The 26767-nt window shown below is 39.6% G+C and overlaps 1 protein-coding gene across 5 annotated transcripts in view; it reads left to right on the forward strand.

Annotated features, from left to right (window-relative positions):
• Positions 1-7846, forward strand: part of LOC129725965 (protein yippee-like) — a 171753-nt gene extending 163907 nt beyond the window's left edge. For 4 of the 5 annotated variants that reach the window (XM_055682450.1, XM_055682448.1, XM_055682449.1 and 1 more), the window contains 4 exons: positions 5156-5623; positions 6030-6241; positions 6457-6565; positions 6640-7846. In XM_055682450.1, the coding sequence (XP_055538425.1) occupies positions 5591-5623; positions 6030-6241; positions 6457-6565; positions 6640-6729 (444 nt within the window). In that variant the 5' untranslated portion in view covers positions 5156-5590 and the 3' untranslated portion in view covers positions 6730-7846. Of the gene's footprint in view, positions 1-5155; positions 5927-6029; positions 6242-6456; positions 6566-6639 lie in introns of all 5 variants that reach the window. The other variant, XM_055682451.1, reaches the window with a different exon arrangement.
• The last annotated feature ends 18921 nt before the right edge of the window (positions 7847-26767 follow it).

Here is a 26767-nt window from a genome sequence, read left to right on the forward strand (position 1 = left end):
ACGGACTTCCTTCTTAATACACCTTTCAAAGCGATATTAAATAACAAGTACAATAGTCCTTCGCCTGGCCGTAACCCACTTCAAAATTCGAAGGGACTAAAGAGTATCGCCGTAACTCTAACTACGCACATCACCCGATCCATCGTCGAGTTGACCAACCGTTTCAGTTTATCCGAGAAATCGTAATCTTGGATAATCAGCCATAATTGATCTCGATGGATTGTGTCGTACGCCAATTAAAAGTTGACGAACAGATGGTGTGTGGGCATGGTGGCGCGGGCACTCATAAATCTCGCCTCGTATTGCCCCACGAACTCCCACTCAAACAGTGATAGTCGACGGCATAAAATTTGAGAGAATACATTTTAGGCGGCGCTCAGCAGCGTAGTTGCAGAAATCCCGAAAGCCCTTTTTGTGCATGAGGCACACGGTACACTGCATCCATTCTTTCGGTACTAAAAATAGCAAAGCCTTGGTGCTACATCCGGACTCGACCCTATGACGACTGGCTTGTTAGAACAGCATCGTACCTCGAGTTCTCCGGTACTATCTTCCCCCAAATCTTGGCAATAACCCAGTGTAGCGCCGTAGCCAGTGATTCGTCAGTGACGTCCTGGAGGTCAGGCGCTGAAATTCTGTCGTCATCTGCGCGTACAACAAGATCTACTACCACTTTGTCGCCATCCTCTGCTACATCGCCATTAAAGTGCTCGTCCACGCATCCACCTTTCATTCACCTCAAACTTGTTCAGGAGAAGTTGTCGTTCAGGTCTCTGCACATGTCAACTTGGGGCACGTAGCCTTTGCGAGAATTGTTCAGCTTCTCGTAGAACGCACTGCGGTAGGTGCAAACGTCGATGACGTCTGAGACCAATTTACCGTCGATTAGAACGTTGTGGATTTGCTTCTCCAGCTGTGTATAGAACGTTCCTTTCTCGTCATCTGGCAGTGCACGTTAATGATGCTGCAGTTGAAGAACCGGCCCTCAATTCTTAACTTGCACATCCTCGCACTGATCGGCTGCTACCAGATCACGGTTGGCGCATCCTACCCAGTACTATAAAGCCGGTCCCTAGCTCGTTGGTGTTGCCACAGCTCTGGTGAATGGTAGCCTCTCGATGTCCGTTTTTTCATACCTTCTTTCCGACCTGCAAAGTTCCTGCATAGCCCTTATTTCGTCACCTAAGTCTGTGTCGATTGTATCGCCGACTCTGTTTAGAGTCGCAAGCTAACACCAGGACATTGATCAACCGCTCCTAACATGGAGATCAGACGCTGTTTTGAGCCGCTCCATCTTGGAGAACAGACCTCAGATTGGCGAAGCATTTCTTCTACCGCCGAAAAATGGTTTACGCACCAATGCTCGCACTTTCTCACTTAGCTTATTGTCGGATGACAACATTGCCCAAGGTACACCAACCAATTGTGTCCATGTCATGTCCATGTTCAGCTGGCAGTCTATTGCGATCGTATTACTCGTGGAAGTGTGAGATTAGAACTTGTGAGGGCCGGAGCTCAGTTTGAGCAACTCTTTCAAGTTATCAACTCATCATTTGAAGCCTAATAGAATGAAGTTTTAGCTGAAACACATTTTACTTCAAAGGGAGGTTGTAAAATGGAAGATTGAAATCGGAACATGTGATAATTTTAGTCCAATTTCAAATGTTTATAATTCTGTTAGTTTTCAAAAGGATTTCCATCGTTTTTACAGACATCGATAGAAAAATTAGATACGCGTCCACACAAAATGCACCAAAATTGTAATTTTATAAGGTACAGGGTTGTTACAGTCGGCGCGGATTTCGCGTTTTTTGCGGATTTTGCGTTTTTTGCGGATTTGGCGCGTTTTTACTACTCCATGGCGCGGATTTTGCGGAAAGCCTTGCAACCTTGCTTTCAATTACCTAAAAATTAGGATATCGTCTGATGAGCTGGCAGCACCCTTTCAGAGTTCTATGAAATATGGTGGGTGCCAATCACTTGTATGAGAAAAAAGTAATCAAAAAATTTAGGGAAAAAAACCCTATACAAAATGTTTACCTGCCCGAAAAACACCCTGTGCGAAATTTCAAGTCAGTTGGATTCAAAATGGGGTGGCGCAAAACGAAGTTAGACCTTGAGAAATCCGAAAAATCATAAAAATCATGATTATTTTCAGATTCGAAAACCGAAATTTCATGCAGCCAACTCCTCTTGGGTTTCGATTTTTCACTAGGTGTTTTTTCGGGCAGGTGAAAATTTTGTATATGGTTTCTTAAAATTACCATTTTGGTTGGCATCCTATTTTTTATTACTATTTTTTAGAAATTATCTAGACTTACAGTCAAAGAGAACTGAAGTTTTTTTGTAAATCGATATATCTGAATAATGACAGGAGAAAAAAGTCGTCAAAGAATAACTTTGAGAAAGATGTCTGAATTTCCATTTAAAAATATGGATAAAAATAAATAATTGAGATACTACAAAAATAAAATTTTATCGTAACCTCTATGTGCTCGACAATAAAACACCCTTACGTGCCCCCAAAATGGTCCTTCCCGAAAAGATTCTACTGGGGCTTCACTAATAACATAACTCTTTGGATGTTTTGTGGTGGCCCTGAATAGATTCAAAATGGCAACTGTGGTCGATTTACGGCCTATGAATGTCATCCCGGCTCTGAAAATACTCATATTGGGTGGTATTTGGCCATTTTTGGCTGATTTTCATGAACCGGAAGTTGCCACCTTGGATTTCAAAACGACGTCTAGGGTCGATTTCAGGTCATCCTGATTTCGGAAATACCCATAACCGTGTATATTACTTGTTAACAAGTTCTGAAATCACATGCGTCTCATCGATGTGACAAGAATTAGAGAAAAGTTTCCAAGGGCTGGCGTACAGAAAACCGTCTTAAATTCATTGATTATTCATTGAAACTCTTCTGAACATTTCAACATGGTCACTAGACTGTGACACGGTTATATGGGAATAAAGAGATGGTGTTATTTTTTCACTCCCATGCACTTTTCGTGTTCCTTATGGGTCCTATAACAACTTTGTAACTTTTCAGTTCGATCGGTGAAACGCCCGATTTGCGCCAGATTTTCAAAGCTTCTATACGATTTTATATGGGAAAAACCACTTTTCAAAACTTTTTCTATAGAGATGTCCAGTTTGCTCCTAAAAAAATATCAATACATGATATTTATAGGAAATTTTCCTGGGAAAACTCTTCTGAAGACCGCAAGGCGCTACCTTGCTTGTGAAAAAAGATATTCACCCCGAACTGATTAAATGTCTGACGAACGGCTCACCATTGAATTTTACTAGCAATACTGCTGCAGCATGCTGCTGTTGTAAATTCAACCATGTGATGAGAAATGATATCGCTTAAATTTATCTTGGAGGCTTCCCCGAAGATACTATGAGCAAAAATCACACTTTGAAAATAAATTCCACGCGAAATTATTTCACATACTTAAGCAAGTTTGCAATAGCAGCATGCTGTAGCAGTGTTGCTGGAAAATTTCAATGGTGAGCCGTCCGTCAAACATTCAATCAGTTTGGGGTGAATAGCTGTTTCTACAAGCATCGTAGCGCCTTACGGTCTCCAGAAAAGTTTTTCCCAGAAAAATTTCCTACTAATATCATGTATTGATATATTTTTAGGAGCAAACTGGACATCTCTATAGAAAAAGTTTTGAAAAGTGGATTTTCCCATTTAAAATCGTATGGAAACTTTAAAAATCGGGCGCAAATCGGGCGTTTCACCGATCGATCTGAAAAGTTACACAGTTGTTATGGGACCCATAAGGAACACGAAAAGAGCATGAGAGCTAACATTTATTTTTTGTCCCACCCTAATGGTCACTCTTAAGAAAAAAAAAGTGTTTCTAACAAAAACTTCTCTATTTGAAAATCTCAAACTTGTACAAAATGCAAATATCCAATATTGTTGGTGGTTTATTTTTTCTTAATTTCAAACTGTTTGTTTAGGTACAAAAGTAAACAAAGCTACCAACGCAAAGCATAGCAAAGCCTTGGTGCTACAATCCGATTCGGAACTTGACCTTCTGTTTATTATACACAGACTTCGCAGCCGACTGTTAAGTGTACAGAACAATTGCGGGGCTAGCGTTACGATCCTACTGACACTAACAGTCTTTCCCGTGCCGAGACTCGAGCCTACGACAACTGGCTTGTTAGGCCAGCATTGTACCTTGAGACGCCTACTTAGCAGTTGCATCAAATCGTCGTTTGAAGCTTTGTTTTCAAAAATGTTTACGTACATTAATAATCAGGGTGGCCACTCTACCGGGAAAAGCGGAAAAAGTCGGGAATTTCAAAACACCGGAAAAAAGACGGGAAAAGCGGGAAATTAGGCTTCACATCAGGAAAATCATCCTCCTGCATGACTTCTACTAATGTTGCCAATGAACGAGTTGTAGCAAACTAATTCCTAGATCTGGAAAATATATACATTGGATCAAAAAAGAAAATGATTTATTTTTTAATTATTATTCTTTTTTTCCAAATTATAACGATGTTGATAATGTTGATCCCCTTTCACCGTAAAGTGATAACTACATACCATTTTTTCTTAATACCGAAAAAATACAAGCAGAAACACGTCATCGAACTAAAAAAAAAACTTAAATTGAGTTATCACTCTAATCAATTATTCATAATGAAACTATTGTTTTCGACGAGTAGATGTACAGTTTTAAGCGTACTATTTTGCTGAAGTATGTAAGAATAATGAGTGGAAGTTCCAGATACAGCATCCAACCGTAACAAAGATAGAGGAGATAATTGAGGGCTCCAGCTAAGGGTAACGCACCCGGAATCTGCTGATTCGATGTGTATCTCCCTTTCGCTGCTCTTGGCCAGTCAGCTGCCAAACTTTGTAGAACTTCGCAAGCCACGAAGATTATCGGCTGTGCTCACGATTAGATGCACGTAAATCACGTTAATTGCCGCATGCAACCGCTGCTGGCAGAAACACGTTGGTTCATTTCTTTTTGTTACTTAATAAATCGTACCTTTCAAAATAGTTTTCCATCCTATGGTTAATAGGGTTTCGCTATCGGAACATTTGATCAGCGAAAGCTCCGAGCAAAGTGGTGTATAAGACTGCTCACAATCTGTTTTTTTTTTCTCTCTGCCATTTCAGATTTTTGAAGGCATTTCCACAGCAACCAATACGACATAAACATCAACAAATAAATCCATTATCAGCAGCCATATAACAACAATACAGAAAACCCGGAAAAGTGCGCTCGTGCCCGACCACGAGTATTGTTGTATTTTTTGGGGCCGTCAGCAAATCGATAAATCCCGAATAGAACCATTGAAGATAGCTGAAGCAGCATAGGAATCGTGAAGTGTGAAGTATTTTATTTGCCAGCGCTATTCTGTACAGAGTGAAGGATTAAGCTGTGACAAGATTAGCCGTTACCGGACAAATTTGCACTACCACAGCCACACAAGTCCAATGTTGGTGTAGCGTTACTCCTCGGCGGGAATCGTTTGTACCACGCGTGGAGGGCCATCGATAGAGAGGAACATTCGGAAGCAGCAGCCGCCAGCAGCTGGGCCTCGAAGACGGATGCACATATCCTTGTTTAACCTGCTGTTCGAAGTAAAGAACCAAACGATTCTCACTACTACTAACAGATAAGATTTAGGCTAACCTAACCACTAACTGCAAGCTTTCGTACTAACAATCGTAGTAAAATATAGTCTAATAATCGGAAGATAACAAAATATCACGATCGCACACGTCCCTCGACAGTGGAGTCCGGTGCATTCGTTCCTCACTTCTAACCAACGTCACCGTTTGCGGGGTGGATCTCGCCAAAAGCCGCACGCATTTTCTATTACTCATCTAGTTTTAAACACCACTTTCGGCCTGGACTCGAATCGAGAAAACGATCCAACCCAGGTAGCATTCAAGCTTCGCGATTTTTGACGGGTTTCCAGTAAAACGGTTCCCATACTAACGCACTTGTCTTTCTCTATTCTCCCTGTGCTCACCGCACAAACAGGAAGCGGCCAACGGAAGGCACGCAAACGGGCAATCGTCGTCGTCGTCATCGTCAGGAAGTGGCAATATGGTGAAAACGTTCCAAGCCTATCTACCGCCAACCAACCGAACATATTCCTGTGTCCACTGTCGGGCGCATCTAGCTAGTCACGATGAGCTTATATCGAAATCGTTCCAGGGAAGCCAGGGGCGAGCGTATTTGTTCAATTCAGTGTAAGTATCCTGCGGGTGTAAACCCCCGCACCAGGCCCGGAATTAAGTTAGAACAGAACGCTTGCAACAAGATGTTACCTTCAATTTGTTGATTAATCTTATTGCGTCAATGAGAACGTATTTTCTAGTGAAATTGTAAACTGTGATAATCTGATGCAGCGAAGCTGCCAAGTGACAATCACTGACGCACATCGATTGCTGTTTTCTTTGTGCAGGGTCAACGTCGCTTGTGGCCAGGCTGAGGAGCGCGTCCTACTAACAGGCTTACACGCCGTAGCCGACATATACTGCGAATGCTGCAAAACACCTCTGGGATGGAAATACGTAAATAATACCAGCCGTTTTGGCTTTTCTTTTGGCGGCGTGACTTTACTATATTTTTCACCCTTGTCTTGCAGGAGCACGCTTTCGAATCTAGCCAAAAATACAAGGAAGGAAAGTACATTATAGAACTAGCTCACATGATCAAGGAAAACGGCTGGGATTGATTGCCGAGTCATTTCGATAAACGCGTAAATTAGATTAGTGAATTTACACAACACAGCCAGCAAAAAAAAAAAAATAACATAGCATGCGGAAGCCGGAGAGGTGCCACCGTGTCGGGCATCGTCACCGTCGGTCCGCAAAACTAAGCGTATCTACTTTCCAGTTACGCTCAGCCCGGGTACCCTAACTCGGTCAACCAACCGCGCTGCTTCTGTCTCCATCCGGAATTCATCCTTTCGTCATCCGTGTTGTCATTTCCTGTCCGCTTTAACAGTTTCTCTCATTTTTTTAACGTGTGTTCGTCCCCTCGTAGATTCAGTCATCGTACGGCGTCGTCATTTTTAGTAGCTTTGAGTTTCTCTATCGTTTTAAACGTAGATATTCAAACATTCTAGAGGTCCATTCTTACTTTTTACCTGCGACAAACCACACGTACACATTTTGCAAAACAATATTAAGTTGATAGTGATGATCTTACTCCTTCGAGTCCTAGGACTGACAGAAGGAGACATTTACTTTTTTCGTTTTAAGATAGCGAGAAGATTAACACTACTTTATTATTTAGTGAACAAATCTGAACGATCGGATAGTGAGCGAGGGAAGAAGATCACTGTGAACAAGGGGAATGCATTTTTGCCCTATGGGTGGCGGGATCGGATCGGTCCCGGGGGGAGGATCATCGCGTCCTTTCCACTGCTGTCGTCACCCTACTCGCAGAGGTGAAGTGCAAACGCAGAAAGGGGGGAAGTCGTGGCGAAGAAGGCAAAACGTACGCGAGAGAGAATATGCGAGAGTGATATTAGTTTTACGAATGTTTCAAGCGAGGTAACATTTATGATGAATCGTATTTTAGTCGAAATATATACACGTCTAAGAATCTAGATTTAGTTTTACGAGAGAAGTAAGCAAAAAAAAAACTAAACTGAATGAAGGAAGACACATACACTTATGGTTTTATAAATCAGAAGTAAGATAGTGCGATGGTACGTACGAATGCAAAAAACACAGCCTGAGCAGTACTGTTACTTTCAGTTTCAGTTTTTTTTGATAGCGATTGTGATCAATATAATATTACAGTTATAATGTATTTTTTTAAATAAAACAAACTGTTTTAATATACGTATCTGTGTTTTTTTTTGGTTCTGTTCAGCTTACTGAAGGCCACCGCTTCAACGAGGACAACCTCGTTCAAGTCAAGTTTAACTAACCGGTTAAAGCCCGTCAGTGGAATACCCTAAAAACGCAAAACAGAAAACAACATGATAACATAATAAGCATTTTACTGCCAACGATGTAAATGAAGAACAACAAAGAAACAAACAGTTATAGAACTAAAACCTCAAACTTCACTTTCATAAAACAAAAATAATTGTACCGAGCGAATAAAGGAAAAAATCATTTTATTCGACAGCGATTTATACGCGGCGCCAGCGCACGCGATGACGTTACGCAAGCGATCGAGCGCTCGCAAAATAACTGAATAGTGATAGTTATTAAACCGGCAGCAACCAGGAGAAAACAAAACACATACAAAATAAATAAAAACCGATCAAAACAATCCGCTTAGCCAGATAGGAAGAAAAACTCTATATAGTAATTGCAGAAAACGCGCAAATCCGCGAGTATTTCGCGTCCGTAAATCCATCTGCTGCTGATGTAAATTGCGAAAGCTACGTAAACAACACACACGTTTAATTCTGTATCGACGAAAAAGCATACGACTGGTTGCGTTTTTTTTTTAGTTTGTATGCTTCTCGGCTTATGATAGCGTCCAGCGACCGGTCGCGGGGCAAGGCTGGATCGATGGTATCGAATAAGTTGATGGTTAATAGACGATGGTCGATTATTGCCACTATATTGCGCTGCCATTATCCTTGAAGTGATGCGGAACTGTTGGAGCAGCTCGGTAAGGCAATTAGCTATTATAATTGTGCTGTTTATGGCTCTTAGATCGAATAGAAGCTGAACATTTCTGCGACCTGTTTGGAGATTACTAGTGATAAGAATAGCTTTTTTCTGCTAGACCTTGAAGAGGTGTTTTATGTGGTGAAAACCAACAAAAAAACTGTAACATTGCACAATGGTCCAAAAACCAAATTTAGGGGGAAATTTGGGTCTAGAGCTCTATAGCAATGTTTTAGAGAAAAACTTTCTTCTACAAAGTTGTTACATATGATAATGCGCTTATTGAAAAATTATCAAAAATTAGGGTGACCAAAATTTTCGAAGCAATCAACTATCTAACTTTTTTATCTTTGAAAATAGAAGAAAAACTTGTTCTACAATGTTATAGCTCCAATAATTTTAAGTATCTTCGTAAGAAAAAGTTTTTTTCTATCTTTGAAAACAACCGATTTATATTGAAAAAACACATTTCACGCTCTAACTTCTTTAATTCAAGTTTCACCCTTAAACTGCCTTTGAACGACTTTTAAAGTTTTTTAAGAGAAGTAATTTGCAATTCTGATATCGTAAATATCTCTATTCTACTCAAAGTTATTGATGTTTTTCATCAAAAAACATGCGTTTTTCATTTGTATGTCATTCATTTTGGGGCAAACATAAAAAATATCTCTTGGTCACATTTTGAAGGGCATGCTTGACTCTATAAATGGAGGAACTTTTAGAGATATGTTATTTTTTAAATTTGAGTAAATTCAATTTGAAAACAAGACGAAAATTTCAATAAATTTATACATTATGCATATAAAAGCACCCAGATTTATGTTTTGGTATTTTTTCTTATAACTAGACGTAATTACCTTTGATTTGACCCAAAAAGATCGTAAATCGTCAACTGGTTCAAAAGTCATGAATTTTTTTAAATAAAATACATCGAATATAGCCGTTTTTCGAAGTTGGATTTTTTTTAATGTTGAATTTTTTTAAATAAAATACATCGAATATAGCCGTTTTTCGAAGTTGGTCACGCAAAGTGCTTCAATTGTGCTCAAAATCGCAGGGATGCATCAATGTTGAAAATAATCAAACCCGTATTGTTTCGTTAGGTTGTTAAGGGGACCAGCTCCGAAATAGGGTGACCATAAAAAACGGCTATATTCGATGTATTTTATTTAAAAAAATTCATAACTTTTGAACCAGTTGACGATTTTCGATCTTTTTGGGTCAAATTAAAGGTAATTACATCAATAACTTTGAGTAGAATAGAGATATTTACGATATCAGAATTGCAAATTACTTCTCTTAAAAAGCTTCAAAAGTCGTTCAATGGCAGTTTAAGGGTGAAATATGAAATAAAGAAGTTAGAGCGCAAAATGTGTTTTTTCAATATAAATCGGTTGTTTTCAAAGATAGAAAAAAACTTTTTTTTACAAAGTTACTTCAAATTATTGGAGCTATAACATTGTAGAACAAGTTTTTCTTCTATCTTCAAAGATAAAAAAGTTAGATAGTTGATTGCTTCGAAAATTTTGGTCACCCTAATTTTTGATAATTTTCCAATAAGCGCATTATCATATGAAACAACTTTGTAGAAGAAAGTTTTTCTCTAGAACATTGCTATAGAGCTCTAGACCCAAATTTCCCCATAAATTTGGTTTCTGGACCATTGTGCATTGGATTGAATGATTTCCAGCGATAAGAACTTTGTTTCCATTGAAGAAAAATTATCTATTTATACGTCGTTTTATCTATGTATCTATTCTCTCTATTTTTTGACGCAGTGCCGAATTAAAAAAAATAATCTAGAGCTCGATAGCAATATTCTAGAAATAAAACTTTCTTCTACAAAGTTGTTATATCATATGTTGAACGGGCTTTATCCATTCTCTTGATTTTTGCATATATTACCTTGCCTAAGAGAATTAGACTTTCTTTCACACAGAATGTCTAACTGCCGACTCGAAGAGCATTTCAGTCACACAGTTCGTTTTCACACACAATCATCGCGGGCGAGTGGTAAATAATTGCTTTTTTCTCAGTTTAAGAGGGAGCAATTTTCATTAGCTTCTCAGTTACCAAGTGAGAAGTGGGCTTAAGAACAAAGCACGTAACTTCACTCTGAAGCCACATCCTTACAGGTTTCGATGTATACGAAGATTCAGAGCTCACCATGGATGCGTATTTTGCAGAACGTTTGAAAAACAGTGTAATTTTGTTCCATCCAAAGGCGATGAGAACATTAAGGCAATTCACTGCGGATGAGCTGTTTACAAGAATTTCACTGGACTTAAGAGCGTTTATTCGCCAGAGAAACTATCACTCTTCTTTTATAATTCTTTTATGGTTCTGATTATTTTCGATAAAGATCGATCTCTGCAATTTTGAAGACAATAGAAGATATTTGAGTGACCAGTTCCGGAATGGGGTGATAAAATATACGGTTTATTTGCTATATTTTATTTTCAAAAACTCATAACTTTTAAACCACCCAATTGATTTTCGATAATTTTTAACCAAGTTGAAGATAATTGTTTCTTCTTTCAAGAACAAATATAAAAAATCAAATATGTGTACTTATGAAAGCAAAAATAATAAAATTACTGTAATTTTTATTATAATTGTGGTTCAGTCAAATAAAAAAATAGTTGAAGAGGTTGTTTATAAGACACAACCGTAGAATTACGAGAGCCTCTCTTATGTCAATGCATTTTTTGCAATAGCTTCGGTAATACAATAGAGTCATTTTTGCGCGAATTTCATAATCAACGCATTTTTTACGCGAATGTCCCGGGAAGTTGTTTTTTATGCGGCATTCTTTCAATGGATTTTCATTTACGAATCGTTCATTTAGAGGCTTTGGCTTTTTTATATTTTTTCTTGATTTTTAGCTCGATTCAGGCCCGGATTTGAGGGGGGGGGGGCAAAGGGGGCAAATGCCCCGGGCCTCCCGATTTAAGGGTCCTGGGGCGACCTTTTTTTTGCTCGTCACCTTCCAGAACGTTACCTCTGAATGTTTTAAGAAAAGAGGGCCTCACAGATAAATTTGCCCCGGGCCTCCCAGCCTCAAAATCCGACTCTGGCTCGATCCACAGGAGGAAATAACACTGCTGTTGGTTCTTTTTCGAGAGTATTTAGCATTAAAAGCCTTCACCAAATGAAATTTTTTCTAAGCGGATTTCAGAACTAATGCGGTTTTTTAGGCGGATTTCGAATTTTGCGCGTTTTTTTTACGCGCTACGTATCCCTCGCGTAAAATAAAACTTCAGTGTACGCTTGATTGCGGTTAATAGTGTGATGCGATAAATTTTAAAGGTAATTTCTTTCCAAATCTCTCTTTTTTATCAATTGATTGGTAGAGACAGTGGTAATTCGCGGCAAAAAAGTGGAGAATTCGCGGGTGGCAAAATAGAAAATATTCGAATTTCGCGGTAGTTTCGCGGCCTTTTCTTCAGAAAATACTGAATAAAGTGATTTTTTCTCTGGTAAAAACAAGAAACAACTGTTTTATTTAATTTAATGTACGGTAATTAAACCGCACAATCCATAATTTCTTTGCATTACTAACTAAAAGCATGTGCTGTGTCAAATTATTTTCTGTTATATTGTGGTGTCTCTAGGCACGTATTATTCATGTTATACTGGCTCACGCTGCGTTCCGTACCTACCGAGTTTCCGGAAATCGATAAATCTTGATTGCCAACCGGGAAAATTTAGGAAAACGTCCGCGATTCGAATATCTGCCAAAATTTTAATACCAATCTCACTGTCGAATATTTTAAAAAAGATGCTGGCTTTTAGGCCTCCCTCATTCATCTCTCAACTTGGATTTTATGGCTGCACTCAGGAATTCTATCATGCACGTCACCAATCGCAAAATTCAATTAGGACTGACAAAATCGCGTTGTAAGAGAGCGGTTGTAGTACTGCTTTATGTTATTGGTTGCGTATAAAACGACCTTCCATTGCCATCTAGGTGCCCATTAATCTTAAGCTTTATCCTTGTTGCTGGTTTTCATGAATTTCGTAGGTTGCAAATCGAAATGTTTCATGATTGTCATAGAATGTTGCTGTTTTTTACTATTTTCGCGGCATTTCGCGGGTTTTTGTGAATTTCGCGGTCGAAACTAGATTTCGCGGCTTCCGCGAAATCGCGATTTACCACTGTCCCTATTGATTGGTAACCTCGGAAAGAAGCCGTGATTAGCATCCTTGAAGAGAAGCGTTAATTTTAGACTGCCATTTACCAATAACACGAATTATTCTAGTTCTCGTGTTATTCGCTGGGCTACATATATCACAAGCTGTTAATGTCATAAGCTACCGACGAACTCACAGTTATTAGCGACGCGAAAAAATCGGACAAAATTGATAAAATGTCCAGACAAGTTCAGTAGTGTCGCGATCCGCCGGTTGCGGTTAAAATCCGCTGCTGTTCTGTCAGTTCAACATGAATCTACATCTTTCAATAGTACAATAGTTAGCATCCCAAAATCACAAGTTTTCCCATTTTGGTGGAGGCATAGCTAATTTTCCAATCGATTGCTGTAAGGATTAAGAGATCCGTTAGAAATTGAGCGAGTTTTAAGCATTTGAAAGTAAACAATTCTCGCGACGTTCTCGATGTTTTCGGTTTTTGAGTTTGTACCCCTATATTTGTTACCGTAAGACGTAATTCTACATTAAAATAACATATTTTCGAAAGTTTCTTCATTTATTAAATAAATGACTAACAAGTATGCCCTTCAAAATGAAACCAGGTAATATTTTTTATGTTTGGTCCAGAAAAAAAAAACGATAAACTGACGAAAAGGGCGTATTTTTTTTTAGAAAAACATCATAACTTTGAATAAGACTGAGTAATTTACGATTTTGGCATTGCTAGATGGAAATGAAAAAAATAATGGTTCTCTAAAATGAGCGAATCAGAGCGGTTTCGCTCAGTAAGGCGAACTAGTTCTTTGTAACAGCTCACTCGCTCTTTCCGTTCTACATAATATTTTTTCCGAGCAGTATAGCTCATTATCACATCGCAAGCGAGAGCCATATGGAAGCCAAAGCCGCGCGCGAAACTCCAATAGAACTCTCGGCAACCAGCTGCCACCGGCTGTCTGATCTCCTATGGCTAACCCAACCACCAGCCGCGAGAGCAAGCAAAAACTTAACTTGCCACAGTTCTTACACAGTCATAAGAGCTGGCTAACGCCGTGTATGCACACGAATGGATGGCAAAGGCAGAACGAAAAGTGCGGAAGAATTGGTTCACAGATCTTTTAATAAATCAAAAGTAAAAAATCTTTATAGATGCCATTTCGCTTGCGAACTGATCAGAAGAATCAGTTCTTCAGTTCGTGAGCCGATTGCCCACCTCTATTGCTATATGTTTTATGTCTTTAAAAGCTATTAATGGGGTCCTGAGACAGTTTAGATGTGGAAATTGAAATAAAAAAGTAAGAGCAAAAGACATTTTTTCTATCTAAATCGGTTAGCCTAGTCAAAGATTGAAAAATATTATTTTTAAAGTTGCTCAAATCTAACGGAGTTACAACACAGCAGGTAATTTTTATGTCTACAAAGATGAGAATGTTAGGTTTATGATTTCCTCAAAAATTTTGGTCAACTTATTTTTTTGATAACATTAAAATAATTACCTCATCATAAATAACAACGCGACAGAAGAATTTTTTTCTCAGAATCCAATGAAACATTGTGCGTGCGTAGGCCTCACTACACTGAGCAACATTGCATACTAATTTTTTTTCTTTCAATATATCCGGACTAACATTTGAAAAGGGCTGAATAGTCAGCCTATACACCAGAGAGGCACCGAGACACTAACCTTTAAGGCAACTGTCAACATCAAAACGAATAGCGGCAATACAAAATTATACAGATCGCCCGTTTTGATGTTGATAGTTGCTTCACCGGAGAGTGTCTCGGCGCCTCTCTGGTGTATAAGCTGACTAGGGCTGAAGTTTTTCATTTATGAATCAAAATATCGGAGTTATGACAGAATCAGGCTTGTAAACGGTTAACGCTTTCATTTGATTCGCTTCGTTAGTGTGCGACGCACTTGGCTTCCGCTCTAAATTGTAGAACGACCGTCGGCTCTCACTCAAAGAACAAAAGGTAGAATAACATGCGCGCATTGAATGTTATTTTTTTTTTGTTTCTATCCATACAATTCTATTTGTGTTGAGGAATACTAATACACGATCAATAATATTGATTATTTTCAAAATATCGGCACTGTACGTGAGTAATTCTTATTTCTAGAAAAAAATGTCAAAATACGTTTAGGGAAAGTACTCGTTTGATATGTTTGGTCAAGAATGTATTAAGACAGCGAGCCTTGCCAACTTCAGCAGTAGAAGAAGGCGATAATCACAGTGAAAAATTGTTCTACAAGTCCTGAAATTGCACATATCATATGTGAAATTTTATAGAAAAAGTCCCAATTTGAATACTTTTTTCATTGTCATTTTTGATCAGATGTTTCTATGAGCTAAATTTAGTTTTTAATGCACTTTCAATGTTTTTTGTCGGTACAACAAGTTTTGAACGTCCAAAATAACTTTTGTAATGTGTATATTACCCTTCATATATGCTAAAACATTGCCGTTGAGTTCAAGTGGAAAAATCTGCAGCCGAATCCCATCCGTCAAGCGTTTTTAACGCAGTAGCCCGTGCTTTCAATTATAAACGCAAAAAAGTTGACAAACCCGTGTGCAATTTGGCTAATGTGCATATTTCGAGAATTATATCGTCTTTGGTTTATGAAAAAATGGCTTTACATTATTTGAAACAGTATGACAGTACAAGTAAGGACGAGAATGACAACGAGACAGTTGTTCCGTGCATTTCGATTAAACCGTTGCGGAAGCTTGAGGCTCAAACTCTTGAAACACGGAGAAAGAAGTATCTAGTTTCACCGCACTATTATTCATGGAAGCTGCGAGTCCTGCCACCTGGCTTGAACGTTTCAAATAGAGAAAGAAACCACAACCACCACAAGAATCAAGTATGAATATTGAGAGAAAACTCGTTTTCTCGATTTTGGTAAAAATGGCATATTAGACAACTCTTCAATTACGGGTAGTAAAGATGTCATTCTGGGCTATTAGTTTTTTTAATTCACGATTTATTTTTGGAAAAAGTTAATGCACATATGGTATTGTTGATACAAATATTTTTAGAGCTAGAACGGTTTGTTTGATCGTTGTCAAAAGTTGTAGTCAGAAAGTTGTAGATAATATCTTGTCTTTCCGAAAAGATATACATCGTGGAAAAAAATTAAAATAATTCTCTTAAATAGCTTATTTCATAAAAACCTTTTTTTATGAAATTTACGGCCGAACACCATTCTTACATTCACCCTTTTCAAAAAATATTCGTGATTCAAAAAAATGATTTATATCAAAATAATGACACCATTAGTTTATAGCAACATCTGTGCAAAGTTTCAACCAGGAAAAAAATAGTAGATTAAAATGGTTGCCGAAATTTTCGTAAAATTGTTCATTTAGAAAAATTGCTGTATAATGACTTTCCGCTAACAATTTTGTCAAACAAAAATTATGACACAAATCATAAAGTTATTTTCTCTTAATTTTTTATTCTTTCATAGAGATAAGGCTGATACAAATAACACTGAGACGAAAAAAAAAAGAAATATCTTTGATCAGAGTTTGTGTGCAAGTTATGACGTTTGTAACTTGCACTCAAAAAAATGTTGAAAAATAACACCTAATTATTATTATTATTTTGCTTGCCTTTTGACGACACTCTCGTTGTCACTGGACTTGTTTGTTGCTATATAAAGCATTTATCGGAAAACCAATAAAATGAACAAAACGGTTTGAGCTTTATTATTCTTCCCCTTCCAATATTCAAGATTTTTGAAGGGGGGGGGGGGGGGGGGGTGACATAAAATGAAAATAAAATTTGTAACGGCCTAATTCAAACAATTGCAGTCATTCTCAAGTCATTGCGAATGTCAAACATCTCGGTTTTACGAATTTACAGTTGCAGGTTTAATATTTTTACCAGACTTGCAAAAAACACAATTTATAATTGAAAATGTGGCGAAGATTGACATCATTTTTGAAAGTTATGTGGATTCGGATGACGTTCCACAGTTTTCTGTTAGTTAAATGATATTTAAAAAGTGGAAGTTGAGTGTCCGTAATGAATTTTTGTCATCAGCCTTCGAAAATAGTTTCAGTAGTACATTTTTTACTAGGAGTTCAGGTAAATCTACCTCTTTTTGTTTGAATTGAAGGGGAAAAGTTGAAGTAAAAATGCATTTTATATTAATGCGTTTTCTTACAGCGTTTTTTTTATTAATTTTGTTTTTAACCTATGATTGTACCTTCAATAAATTAGTGAATATTTGAGTACGCTTTTCAAAAAGTATCTCGTAATAGTGAAATTCGAATGAATAAAATAGCAGAGTATCTAATTTTTGAATTTCTGGCAAGTGCATGAGCCTACGCTTTTGTTAATTCATAATTATCAATTTAATATTTGAAAAGCCCTTGTTGTGCTTATAATATTGCGAGGATTTTTTTTTGTCGTATACTTCAACAAAGTTTTGTGCAATTTGACGATCAGGAGTAATTTTTGACTACCGTTAACGTCATTACCATTGAATAAGTAGTTTTCAAGCTATAATTTTTCCAATTCTGATCTACGCCAATGTTATTAATCTCACTTATTCGGTACCATCGTTTAATACTTTTACAACTAACTTAAATCTAAAAAATGATAGCAGGAAAATTTGTCGGCCAGGCGTTTCCTTTACGCACCTCTAAAAAACACACCTAACTAGAAAAATATACATTAAATCTAAAAAAACGGCAAATAGTAGACAAAAAATAACTAGTTTCCATATTCGGCTGATGGATAATTTCCGCGCGAAATCGCCGTCGTCGTCGCGATTCGCTTAGTTCTTATGTACTGTTTGTGATAGTTTCGTTTCGTAACTTCCTGGATGAATTTTTCAAATTTTTCATTTTAACACCTTACCAAATGAGGAAGATTTAAAATATCAAAGCACGGGCTCTGATTTGGTAGAAATGGAATGCCAAAGTCTTGATATTTGTTATCTTAACGTTTGACTGTGCATTGGGGCTTGTGGATTATTGAGTTGCTTGAGAGCATGCTTGTGCGGTGTGCGATCCAGTACTGAATTGGTGAAAAACTAAACGAAGGTTATGAGTGAACGAATGAAACCTGATAGCAAAAAAAAAAAATGCAAAATGATGTGACTCGATGTGATATGAAACTTGTGAGTTCGGCAAACTAACTGAAACGAGAAGAGTTCGTGATATATAGGAGAGCTGATTGGAGAATTGATATTAAGTTGTAAGCGAAACTAAGAGCTGTTGATGAGGAGGTGTCGAAAAACATGATAACAGAAATGCAAATCAATGCAATTTTCCTTATTTTTTTGTTTCTTTATGTTTCCGCCTGGCAAACAAGCTGAGTGTGAGATATTTTTCAGTTCTTCATTAGTTAGTAGGATTGAAGCTTAATTTCGCAATAGAAGACGGTAAACAAACCAACATAACCCTAATTAGAAAAGTATTTTTGTAAGTGATTATTATCGAAAATTACAATGTGTATTATTATTGCTATTATTGAATTCAAATGGTTATTATATACACTGTAGGCAATAAGGCAATTATACAAGCGAAATAAAACGTTAGAAAAATAAGAAAAAAAAATAACAAAAACAATAAAAATCCTAACTGTTAAAATGGCGCTATTAGTTGTTTTATTTTTTGTTGCCACCAACACCAATCCCTTTCAAGAAGTTTATTATCTAACGATTTACCGTTACAACGTGCACGTAAAATACTATTTCCAAAAAAAAAAACGACTTCCCTTTTATTACGTCCTGAACTTTCGTTCCGTTATGCCATTAGAATCAGCTCAGGCCACAAAAAAGAATTAATTATTGGTAAAACTATAGGATAATGAATGTGAAACTTTTTACACACGCGTCGATTTTTACAAAACAAAACGAGCAAACATCTAGCAAAAAGTCATATTTTAAAGGACAAGCCATATTATACACTGAAGAAAAAACACAGAAAAAACAAAACACTCAACCATTGTTCATCCGTGTCGTCATTTCAGCTCGCTCAGATCTTCGTGGTTATTTTTTGGCTCGCAAACGTCAAGTGAAACTTGGCGCTAGCTTGCTAGCTCAGCACAGGACGTTATCGAAACTAAGTCTAGCTGGAAATTAGAGAAGAAAAAATCAAACGCACAGTTTACGTTATGGACGTAAGTTCAGCCAGATTGAACAAAGAATATACTGTTAAACATCGTCCAATGGATAAGAACACAACACGCGTATTTGGGTTTTCCGATGTTCAGTTTGCATTTCGGCCTAATTCATTTACACGTCAAGAAAAAATCATTTTACTAGCAGCAACCTCGTGCGTTTTGTGTTCTGATCCATCGTCGAGATTCGTTCGAAAACAGAAAACGTATTTCCCAGCACAAAAAGCTAGCAAATCACATAACATTCATTAAACAAAAGAAAACAATAACCGTTATTTACACGCCCACTCATACTCGAGAGAGAGAACAAAAAATCACAAGAAGGTTGCATGCAAAGCCACGACCGCAAGGTTGAAGTAGAATACTTTTACAAGAAAGATAACCTGGCTGCTTGCGTGTCAGTCATTTTTTCTAGTAAGTAAACGTTGACCGTTCATTGGCAGTATTGTAATTTCTTTTTGTCTGATATTTTGGATGAAATTCATTGGATATTTTTAAATTTTGTGCAAATGAGAAGTTGAAGTGCTGCCGAATTGTAATATGCACATTTAATACGACATCATTAAACGGGAACAGAACAAAGGCTACGGTTATGCAGAACGCGAATGCCGGCGCGATGCGATTCGCCTTACTGTGGTGAAATGTACAGTTCTTTTTAAGGCGAAGTAGAGTTATACATTTCAACAGATTTCGTCTTGCCGAATCGCATCGCGCCGTTATTTGCGTTCTGCATGACCGTAGCCAAACACTAAGCGACGCAAACACGTAATAATAGTCAGAGTATGCATGTAGATGAAGATTAAGACTTTGGATTATAGCGCAAAACGAGAAAATATTAACTCTTCAAATAATCATTTGTGTTCTTCAAATTTCAGTTGTTCAATTTAATATCCGATGAAATGTTTGTTTATTATCGGATGAAGCTTTTATAGGCCAAATGATGCATTCCCAATTTACTAGGTCCATAACTCTGCCGACCGTGCTTGGGAAAGCGCGGTATAACGACTAATCAGAGGTCGAATTTTGTGTTTTGACAAGGCTTAAGAGTTTTCAATAGTACAATAGTTCGAATGATAAAATTGCAATTTCATGCATTTGGTAGGAATCTTAGAGATTTTCTAATCGATTGCTGCAAAAACGAAGGAAATCCATCGAAAACTAACCGATTTATTGGCATTTGAAATTTTTCTCGATTTTTTCAGTTTTAGATTTTCATTTTACATCCCTATGTAGCCGAACTTCCTGAGAGAAGTATTCTAATTCAAAATTAAATCTTCATTAATTCATTTGTTGTCCTTATAAGGACAATTGTTCAATTTATCATTGATAGTGAGGACTAAGGCGCACGGTCAACACAATGAGAAAGGTGTTTTCACATTGAAAACTAGACACGGCTTTACTGGAGGAAGTGTTGGCAAATGCATCTACCGCTAATACCACCGCTATCATACGAAAGCGCGTCGTTTCATGTGGGGAATATCAACAACGAAAAATGACGCGCGTCTAAGCATAACCCGAACTGTTTCGCCGTGCTGCTCCCATTTACCTTTACATCGGCCTCAGGGAAGTACCGGCTGCATCTGCATCTACCGCTGAGGCTGTCACTATACTGCTATTGGTACCAAAAGCTACTAACACTTCAAATAAGTGTGTTATATGTTCTCAAAAGAACAATTGTTCAATTCAAAATCGGATTTACGCAATCGCATCTCTGTAATATTACCGACAATAATATTCTTCTGAACAAACTGATACAACTTTCCCATTAGGCCTCTGCCATAATAGATGCGAAAAGTGACGCGAACCGATTTGCTCAGCTGTAGGTTAATGTACAGCCATCAGTAGAGCTGTACATCAACCTACGGCCGAGCGAATCGGTTCGCGCCCCTTTTCGCGTCTACTATGGCAGAGGCCTTCGAGAAAGTTGCTGGCTGATGTATTCACTTCATGCAAGCCTGCTGCTGATGCTTCCTGCTACCACACTGAAACAGCATTTTAGTGAAGGGAGTGTCGTTGCATCAGCTGACCCTGCTACTATCGATGCTGATATACCCGCTGCAACAGCTACGCTATGCATAGCCATGCCACAGTTGTGGCCGCTATACGCTGGCCCAACTGCTGAGCAACTGCAACGCTATCCGTAGCCATGCCACAGTTGTGGCCGCCATTGGTATCCGCTGTACCTGAATCTGCTGGCCCTGCTGCTATCGATGGTGATATCCGCTGAAACTGCTACGCTTATCCGCAGCCATGCCACAGTTGTGGCCGCTATCCGCTATCTAAGGGAGGACTGCTGTCGTCGCTGTTCAGAACTACTATGAGCGGCTTCGCTGCTGAATTGTCTTTTATTTTTGAAATTGTTTACAGGGGTATAATTTATGACAGGATAATTGGTCAGCCCTAAAGGCTCGTCATATTTGTTCGTAGTAGTGCATTTAGATTGGTTTTTTAAATTATCTTGAAGATTAATTTTACATCTTTGCCTTAATGGCACGATAAGTTTATGAATTTAAATAAAATTGAATAACCTACCTAACTAATACTATCTTAAAAACTAAATTGACAAAGATCGAATTGCCTCGTGAATTGACCTCTGGCAAGCATCCCTGAATCTAGACAGAATTGCCTGTTTGCGCACCAAAAGTGTATCTAGACCGGCTAGTTGGTGGATCTCAGAATTACGCGTTGTTGGAGGACTGTTAAGGATCATCCTTAGGATCTTATTTTGGATAACCTGTAATTTATCATGGTGATACTTGGCACAACTCTCCCAGATTGGCAAACCGTATTCTAATACTGGCAGGATAATCATTTTATGGACAGCAAGCTTGTTCTTCAGGGACAGTTTGGATTTTCTGTTTATCAGTGGGTATGGAGATTTAATTAGGATGTTGCCTTTGATTGATGTTTTTTCCACATGTGATCTGAATATAAGCTTGCTGTCCAGAACAAGACCGAGGTATCCCACCTCTCTCGACCATTCGATGGGTGAATTATTAATTTTAAGCCTGACGTCGTCAGGCGGAACAAGTCGACGTGAGTTTGAGTAGGGAAATAAGATGGCCTGTGTTTTAGCCGCATTGATGCAAATCTTCCAGTTGTTGAAGAAGCCGGATAGAACATCCAGGCCTGCTTGAAGTTTTCTAGTCAGCGAACGGATCACTCGCCCTTTGTACATGATGGCAGTGTCGTCCGCGAACATGGACAGTACCCCACCATCCGGAAGGGGAGGAACGTCTGACGTAAAGATGTTTAAGAGGATAGGACCCAAGAGGCTACCCTGGGGGACCCCAGCATCAACATTAAATGTATCAGACTGGGAGTTGTTCAAGCAGACCCTAAATGATCTACCCGACAGATAATTATTGATGATTTTCACAAGGAAGATCGGGAAGTTGCACCGATGCAGCTTATAAACAAGACCATCGTGCCAGACGTTGTCAAACGCTTTCTCAACGTCCAACAACGCCATGGCAGTTGTTTTGGAAACAGACTAGTTCCGCCTGATAATGTTCGTTACCCGGGTGAGCTGGTGCACAGTGGAGTGCTCCTTCCTGAATCCAAATTGCTCTCTAAGGAAGATGTTGTTCTGATCAGCAAACTCTAGTATACGTCTTAGAATCAGTTTTTCGAACAATTTCGAAATAGATGGAAGGAGGCTAATGGGCCGGTAGCTTTTAGCGTCAGTGGGATCCTTCCCAGGTTTATGGATGGGGATAACTTTGGCGACCTTCCAACGGGACGGGAAGTAGCCAAGTTCCAAGCACTTATTGAAGATCTTTGCGAGGTGATGAAAGAAGTCAACGCTCAAATTTTTCAATTCGAGATTGACCACCCCATCGACACCCGCGGCCTTCATATTTTTACATGATTTGATGGCTGCCATTACCTCGACTGCAGAAATTATAGATTCCTCTGGGACAACTAGAGGGGTCACAGCGATTCTGGACATTGTAGCTGCCACATCAGGCTCAAAGGGGCTCACCAGGAAACGACCAAGATTGTGAGAATTTACGAAATGCTGGCCAAGTGCATTAGCTTTTTCAGCTGGTGTTATTAGCTGAACTTGGCCAGCTTGTTGATCAGAATGGGAGAGAGGAGGGACTGGTCTCGGCTTGTTTTTCAGAAGTTTAGTTAATTTCCAGAAGGGGTTTGCACAATCTGGGAGAGAGCGAATATGACTTTCAAAGCTTTTGTTTCTGAGATCCACCAACCGGGCCTTAATGATTTTATTAAGACGATTGCAGTAAGACTTTAAGTGAGGCCAGTACGTTGATAATGGCGCCTAGTTGTGTTACGAAGTCTTATATAAGATTTAGTTAGGCTGTCTAGATTCAGAGTGTTACTCACCAGGTCAGAAGCAGGGATGTGTTGGTCACGGGCTAAGGATAGAGCCTCGTCGATGATCTGCAAGCACTGATCGATGTCGTCCGTCGATTCAAGCTCGGTGTTGTAGCGGATGTTGGCGCCGATGAACTGCTGGAACCGTGGCCAGTCAGCACGATGGTAGTTGCGACGACGAGCACGAAATCGATTGGCGGAGTAGCCCACTTCGGCCACCACTGGAAAGTGGTCGGAGCTCAGTTCCTGGTAGACGATCGGATTCGAAAGGTTTGCCATGTTGGTGATGAAAAAATCGATGGTCGAGTGGACACCAGAGCGACTCAACCGGGTGGGGGAGTCTGGGCTCAGGATGATGTACGAAGATGCTTGTAGGTCATTGTTGACGACTTTGCCATTTGGATTGCTTCGAGTGTTGCCCCAGGCTTGATGTTTGGCATTGAGGTCACCAGCCAAGATGAAGTTTTGCCGATGTCTGGTAAGCTTGACGAGATCTTGTTTCAGATTAGAGGATGAATCGTTCCTTGAGCTGACTTGCGACGGACAGTAGGCGGCTATGATAATAATAGGGCCGACAGGGGTAGAAACCTCGACCCCAACCGCTTCGATGACTTTTAAGTTGAAACTGAGCAGCAGCTTACAGCAGATGTTCTTCCTCAACGCGATGGCTACGCCTCCACCCGCTGAGTGGGTACGATCGAGCCGAACAACTCGAAAGTCTGGGAGGTAGATGTTGACGCCAGGTTTTAGATGTGTCTCGGTGATGATAGCTACGTCGATAGTCCGCTCGTTGAGGTAATCAGCGAATTCGATGGCTTTGCTCTTTAACGAGCAAGCGTTCCAGTTAGCGATGTTGATGCATTCACGGGCCATATTTGGTGAGGATGGAAACTGCTGCTTGCAGCTGTTCAGCTCTGGTTTTACAGGTGCGAAGGGCTACGAATGCTTCGGCAAGGAGATGCACGAACTCCTCTGTAGTGAGAAGGGAATCTGCGTTATTTTCTTCGGCGTCTGTGCGGGTAAACTTCATTCCAGTGGCAGGAGTTGTAAGCCCTGGGAGCCCCGTGGGAGGCGAGGAACGGCTCGATGCTGCGACATCGGCAAACGAGGTTGTAAGCCGATTATTCAGTGGGAGAGGTGGAAGCACTGGGATTGCACGTCACGATGTGATGACTGGAAAATTTTGTTCGTTATTCACTGGCACTGGGACTTTTCTCCGACCGGGTTGGTTGTTGGTGAGGCTCTTTTGCGGATCTCAATGAATTCCGCCCGCTTTGGGCAGGTACGACTGGTGGCCTTATGATCAGCTCCACAATTTGCGCAGACAGGATCGGCAGTTCCCATCAATTGGCAGGCGTCGGGTGCGTGCGTTTGTCCGCATTTGATGCAGCGGGAGGCCATATGGCAGTTTTTAGTCCCATGTTCAAACAACAGGCAATTGGAACATTGGGTCACATCTCGATGAACTGGTTTGTAGCGCTCCCAGGCCACAATGATGTGGAAAAGGGCACGAATGGACTGCAAATCCGCCAAACATGTTGAATTTTTCTCCAGGTTGATAAGGTACAATTGGTCGCGGTACTTCCGAGTCTTGTTGTGGCGTGACATCTTATGGATCTGTATTGGCTTGAGTCCATTTGCCTTCAGTTCCTCTAACAGAGTGTCAATTTCCATGTCTGGAAGACCACGGAGAACAACCTTGAGCGGTTTTTCTGCTTCAATGTCATGGGAGAAATATTCCACCTTACGCTGCTGCAGTATTACTTGCACCGCCTTGTAGTGATTCAATGCCGGAACCATCAGTTTGTAGCCGTCAGTGCACATACGGATAGTGCATTTCAGTCCTTTCTCGATGTAAAAGACAATTGCTTCACGAAGACCTTCTGGAAATCCTTTCACATAGAAGGGTGGAATTTTCTCTTTTTTCACTATTTCGGGGTCCGTGGAGTTTTCCAAGACAGCAAATCTGTTGTTGGCCAAAAGCTTCTTAGCCGCCGAATCGGGGGCATTTCCAGGTCGAGGCCGTTTACCCGTACTAGAACCGGTTTTCGATTTACCCATGTCAGGGTTCACCGTAGCGTCGGTTTCCAACGCGAAAATAAAAACTTACGAACGAACGTAAAAAGTGAACGGAGCGAAAATAAACAACTGTACTGCTCAACACGCTAGCAGAGAATGATGATGTGATGAGCGGCTTCGACTAAAACAGGCTCTTATATAGGAATGAAAATAGGAATGAATTATTTTTCGTACGTGGTGGAATGATATAACTTGAAAAATATGTGTGACTTCATTCTGGTTCAGAGCGATCATTTGATAAGCTCCACCTCTTTTTTCAGTTTCTAAAGTTTTTCCTCAATTTCGTAGCAAGGATGCACAAAAATGATTTCTTGTCGAACCGGACCGATAGCACTCTCATTGAAGCAACAAAATAACATGTTTTGTGTCGTGTTGCGCAGCTTCGTTAAAGAAAATGTTCCCGTCCACGTGTCGCATGTAAGCAGATTATTGCGTTCAGTAGACAGTAGATAGTGCATCCAGCGAATAAACACCGATGGTGCTCTCACACACGCAACGGTTTTAACCCGTATTTTATTGCGGTTTGTAACATCAAGCGATTTCGTTTGCTCGCTGTTGCGTGTTGCATCATGTGACAAATTGGCAGCTGGGAGACGACGAAATTCTGTTTACGCTGATTGATTGATTCGTCTTCATATTAGCTCTGCATAGTCGAACTAACTGCTTTTGTGAATGCGTAGTAACAGGGCAGTTTATTATTCAATGTCGGTTATGCTGATCGCAGCCTTTGCGCTGCCCCTACAGTGAGGGGTTTACTAAATAAAGTGAAAATTAGACAACTACAACAGAATTTGATTGCTTCCCGCACAGAATGTCTGCTTGTGTTGATGCCAGAAAACTATTAACCTTCAATTATTTTTTTATTTGCCTTAAAAAAAGCATTTTGCTGTTCAAAATAGGTTGCTAATTACAACCTTTGAGCTGCCCTAACATTGGGGGAATTAAGATACACGGACAACATGCACTGTGGAAGCTATTTCACATTCAGTAAATTAGACGGGTGCGACAAATTTAAATTGCTAGGATGCAACACAGAATACTTGCTTGCGTTGACAAAAATTATTAACTTTCAATGACTTGTTTATTTGCCTTCAAAAAGGCATTTTGATTTCCAAAATTGAACTTCCTGATGGCAATCTTCATGCTGCCCCAACACGGGGGGAATAATGGCTGTCTGGCGACACACGCTGAGAAAAACCGCGCTGCTCCTGAGACGTGGTGACCAACCACAGGGCTAGTGCTGCTGCTAAGGAAGGACGACTGCTGTTGTCGCTGTCTAGAACTATTATGAGCGGCTCCGGCTGAAACAGGCTCTTATATAGGCCAAATAGCATGTTTTCAATTGCAAGGTATATGATTCTGTCGACCGTGCTTGGGAAGCAATCATATAACGACCAATCAGAGGTCGAATTTTTCGTTTTGACAAGG

Source organism: Wyeomyia smithii, chromosome 2 (genome assembly GCF_029784165.1).
Source record: "Wyeomyia smithii strain HCP4-BCI-WySm-NY-G18 chromosome 2, ASM2978416v1, whole genome shotgun sequence".
Lineage (NCBI taxonomy): Eukaryota > Metazoa > Arthropoda > Insecta > Diptera > Culicidae > Wyeomyia > Wyeomyia smithii.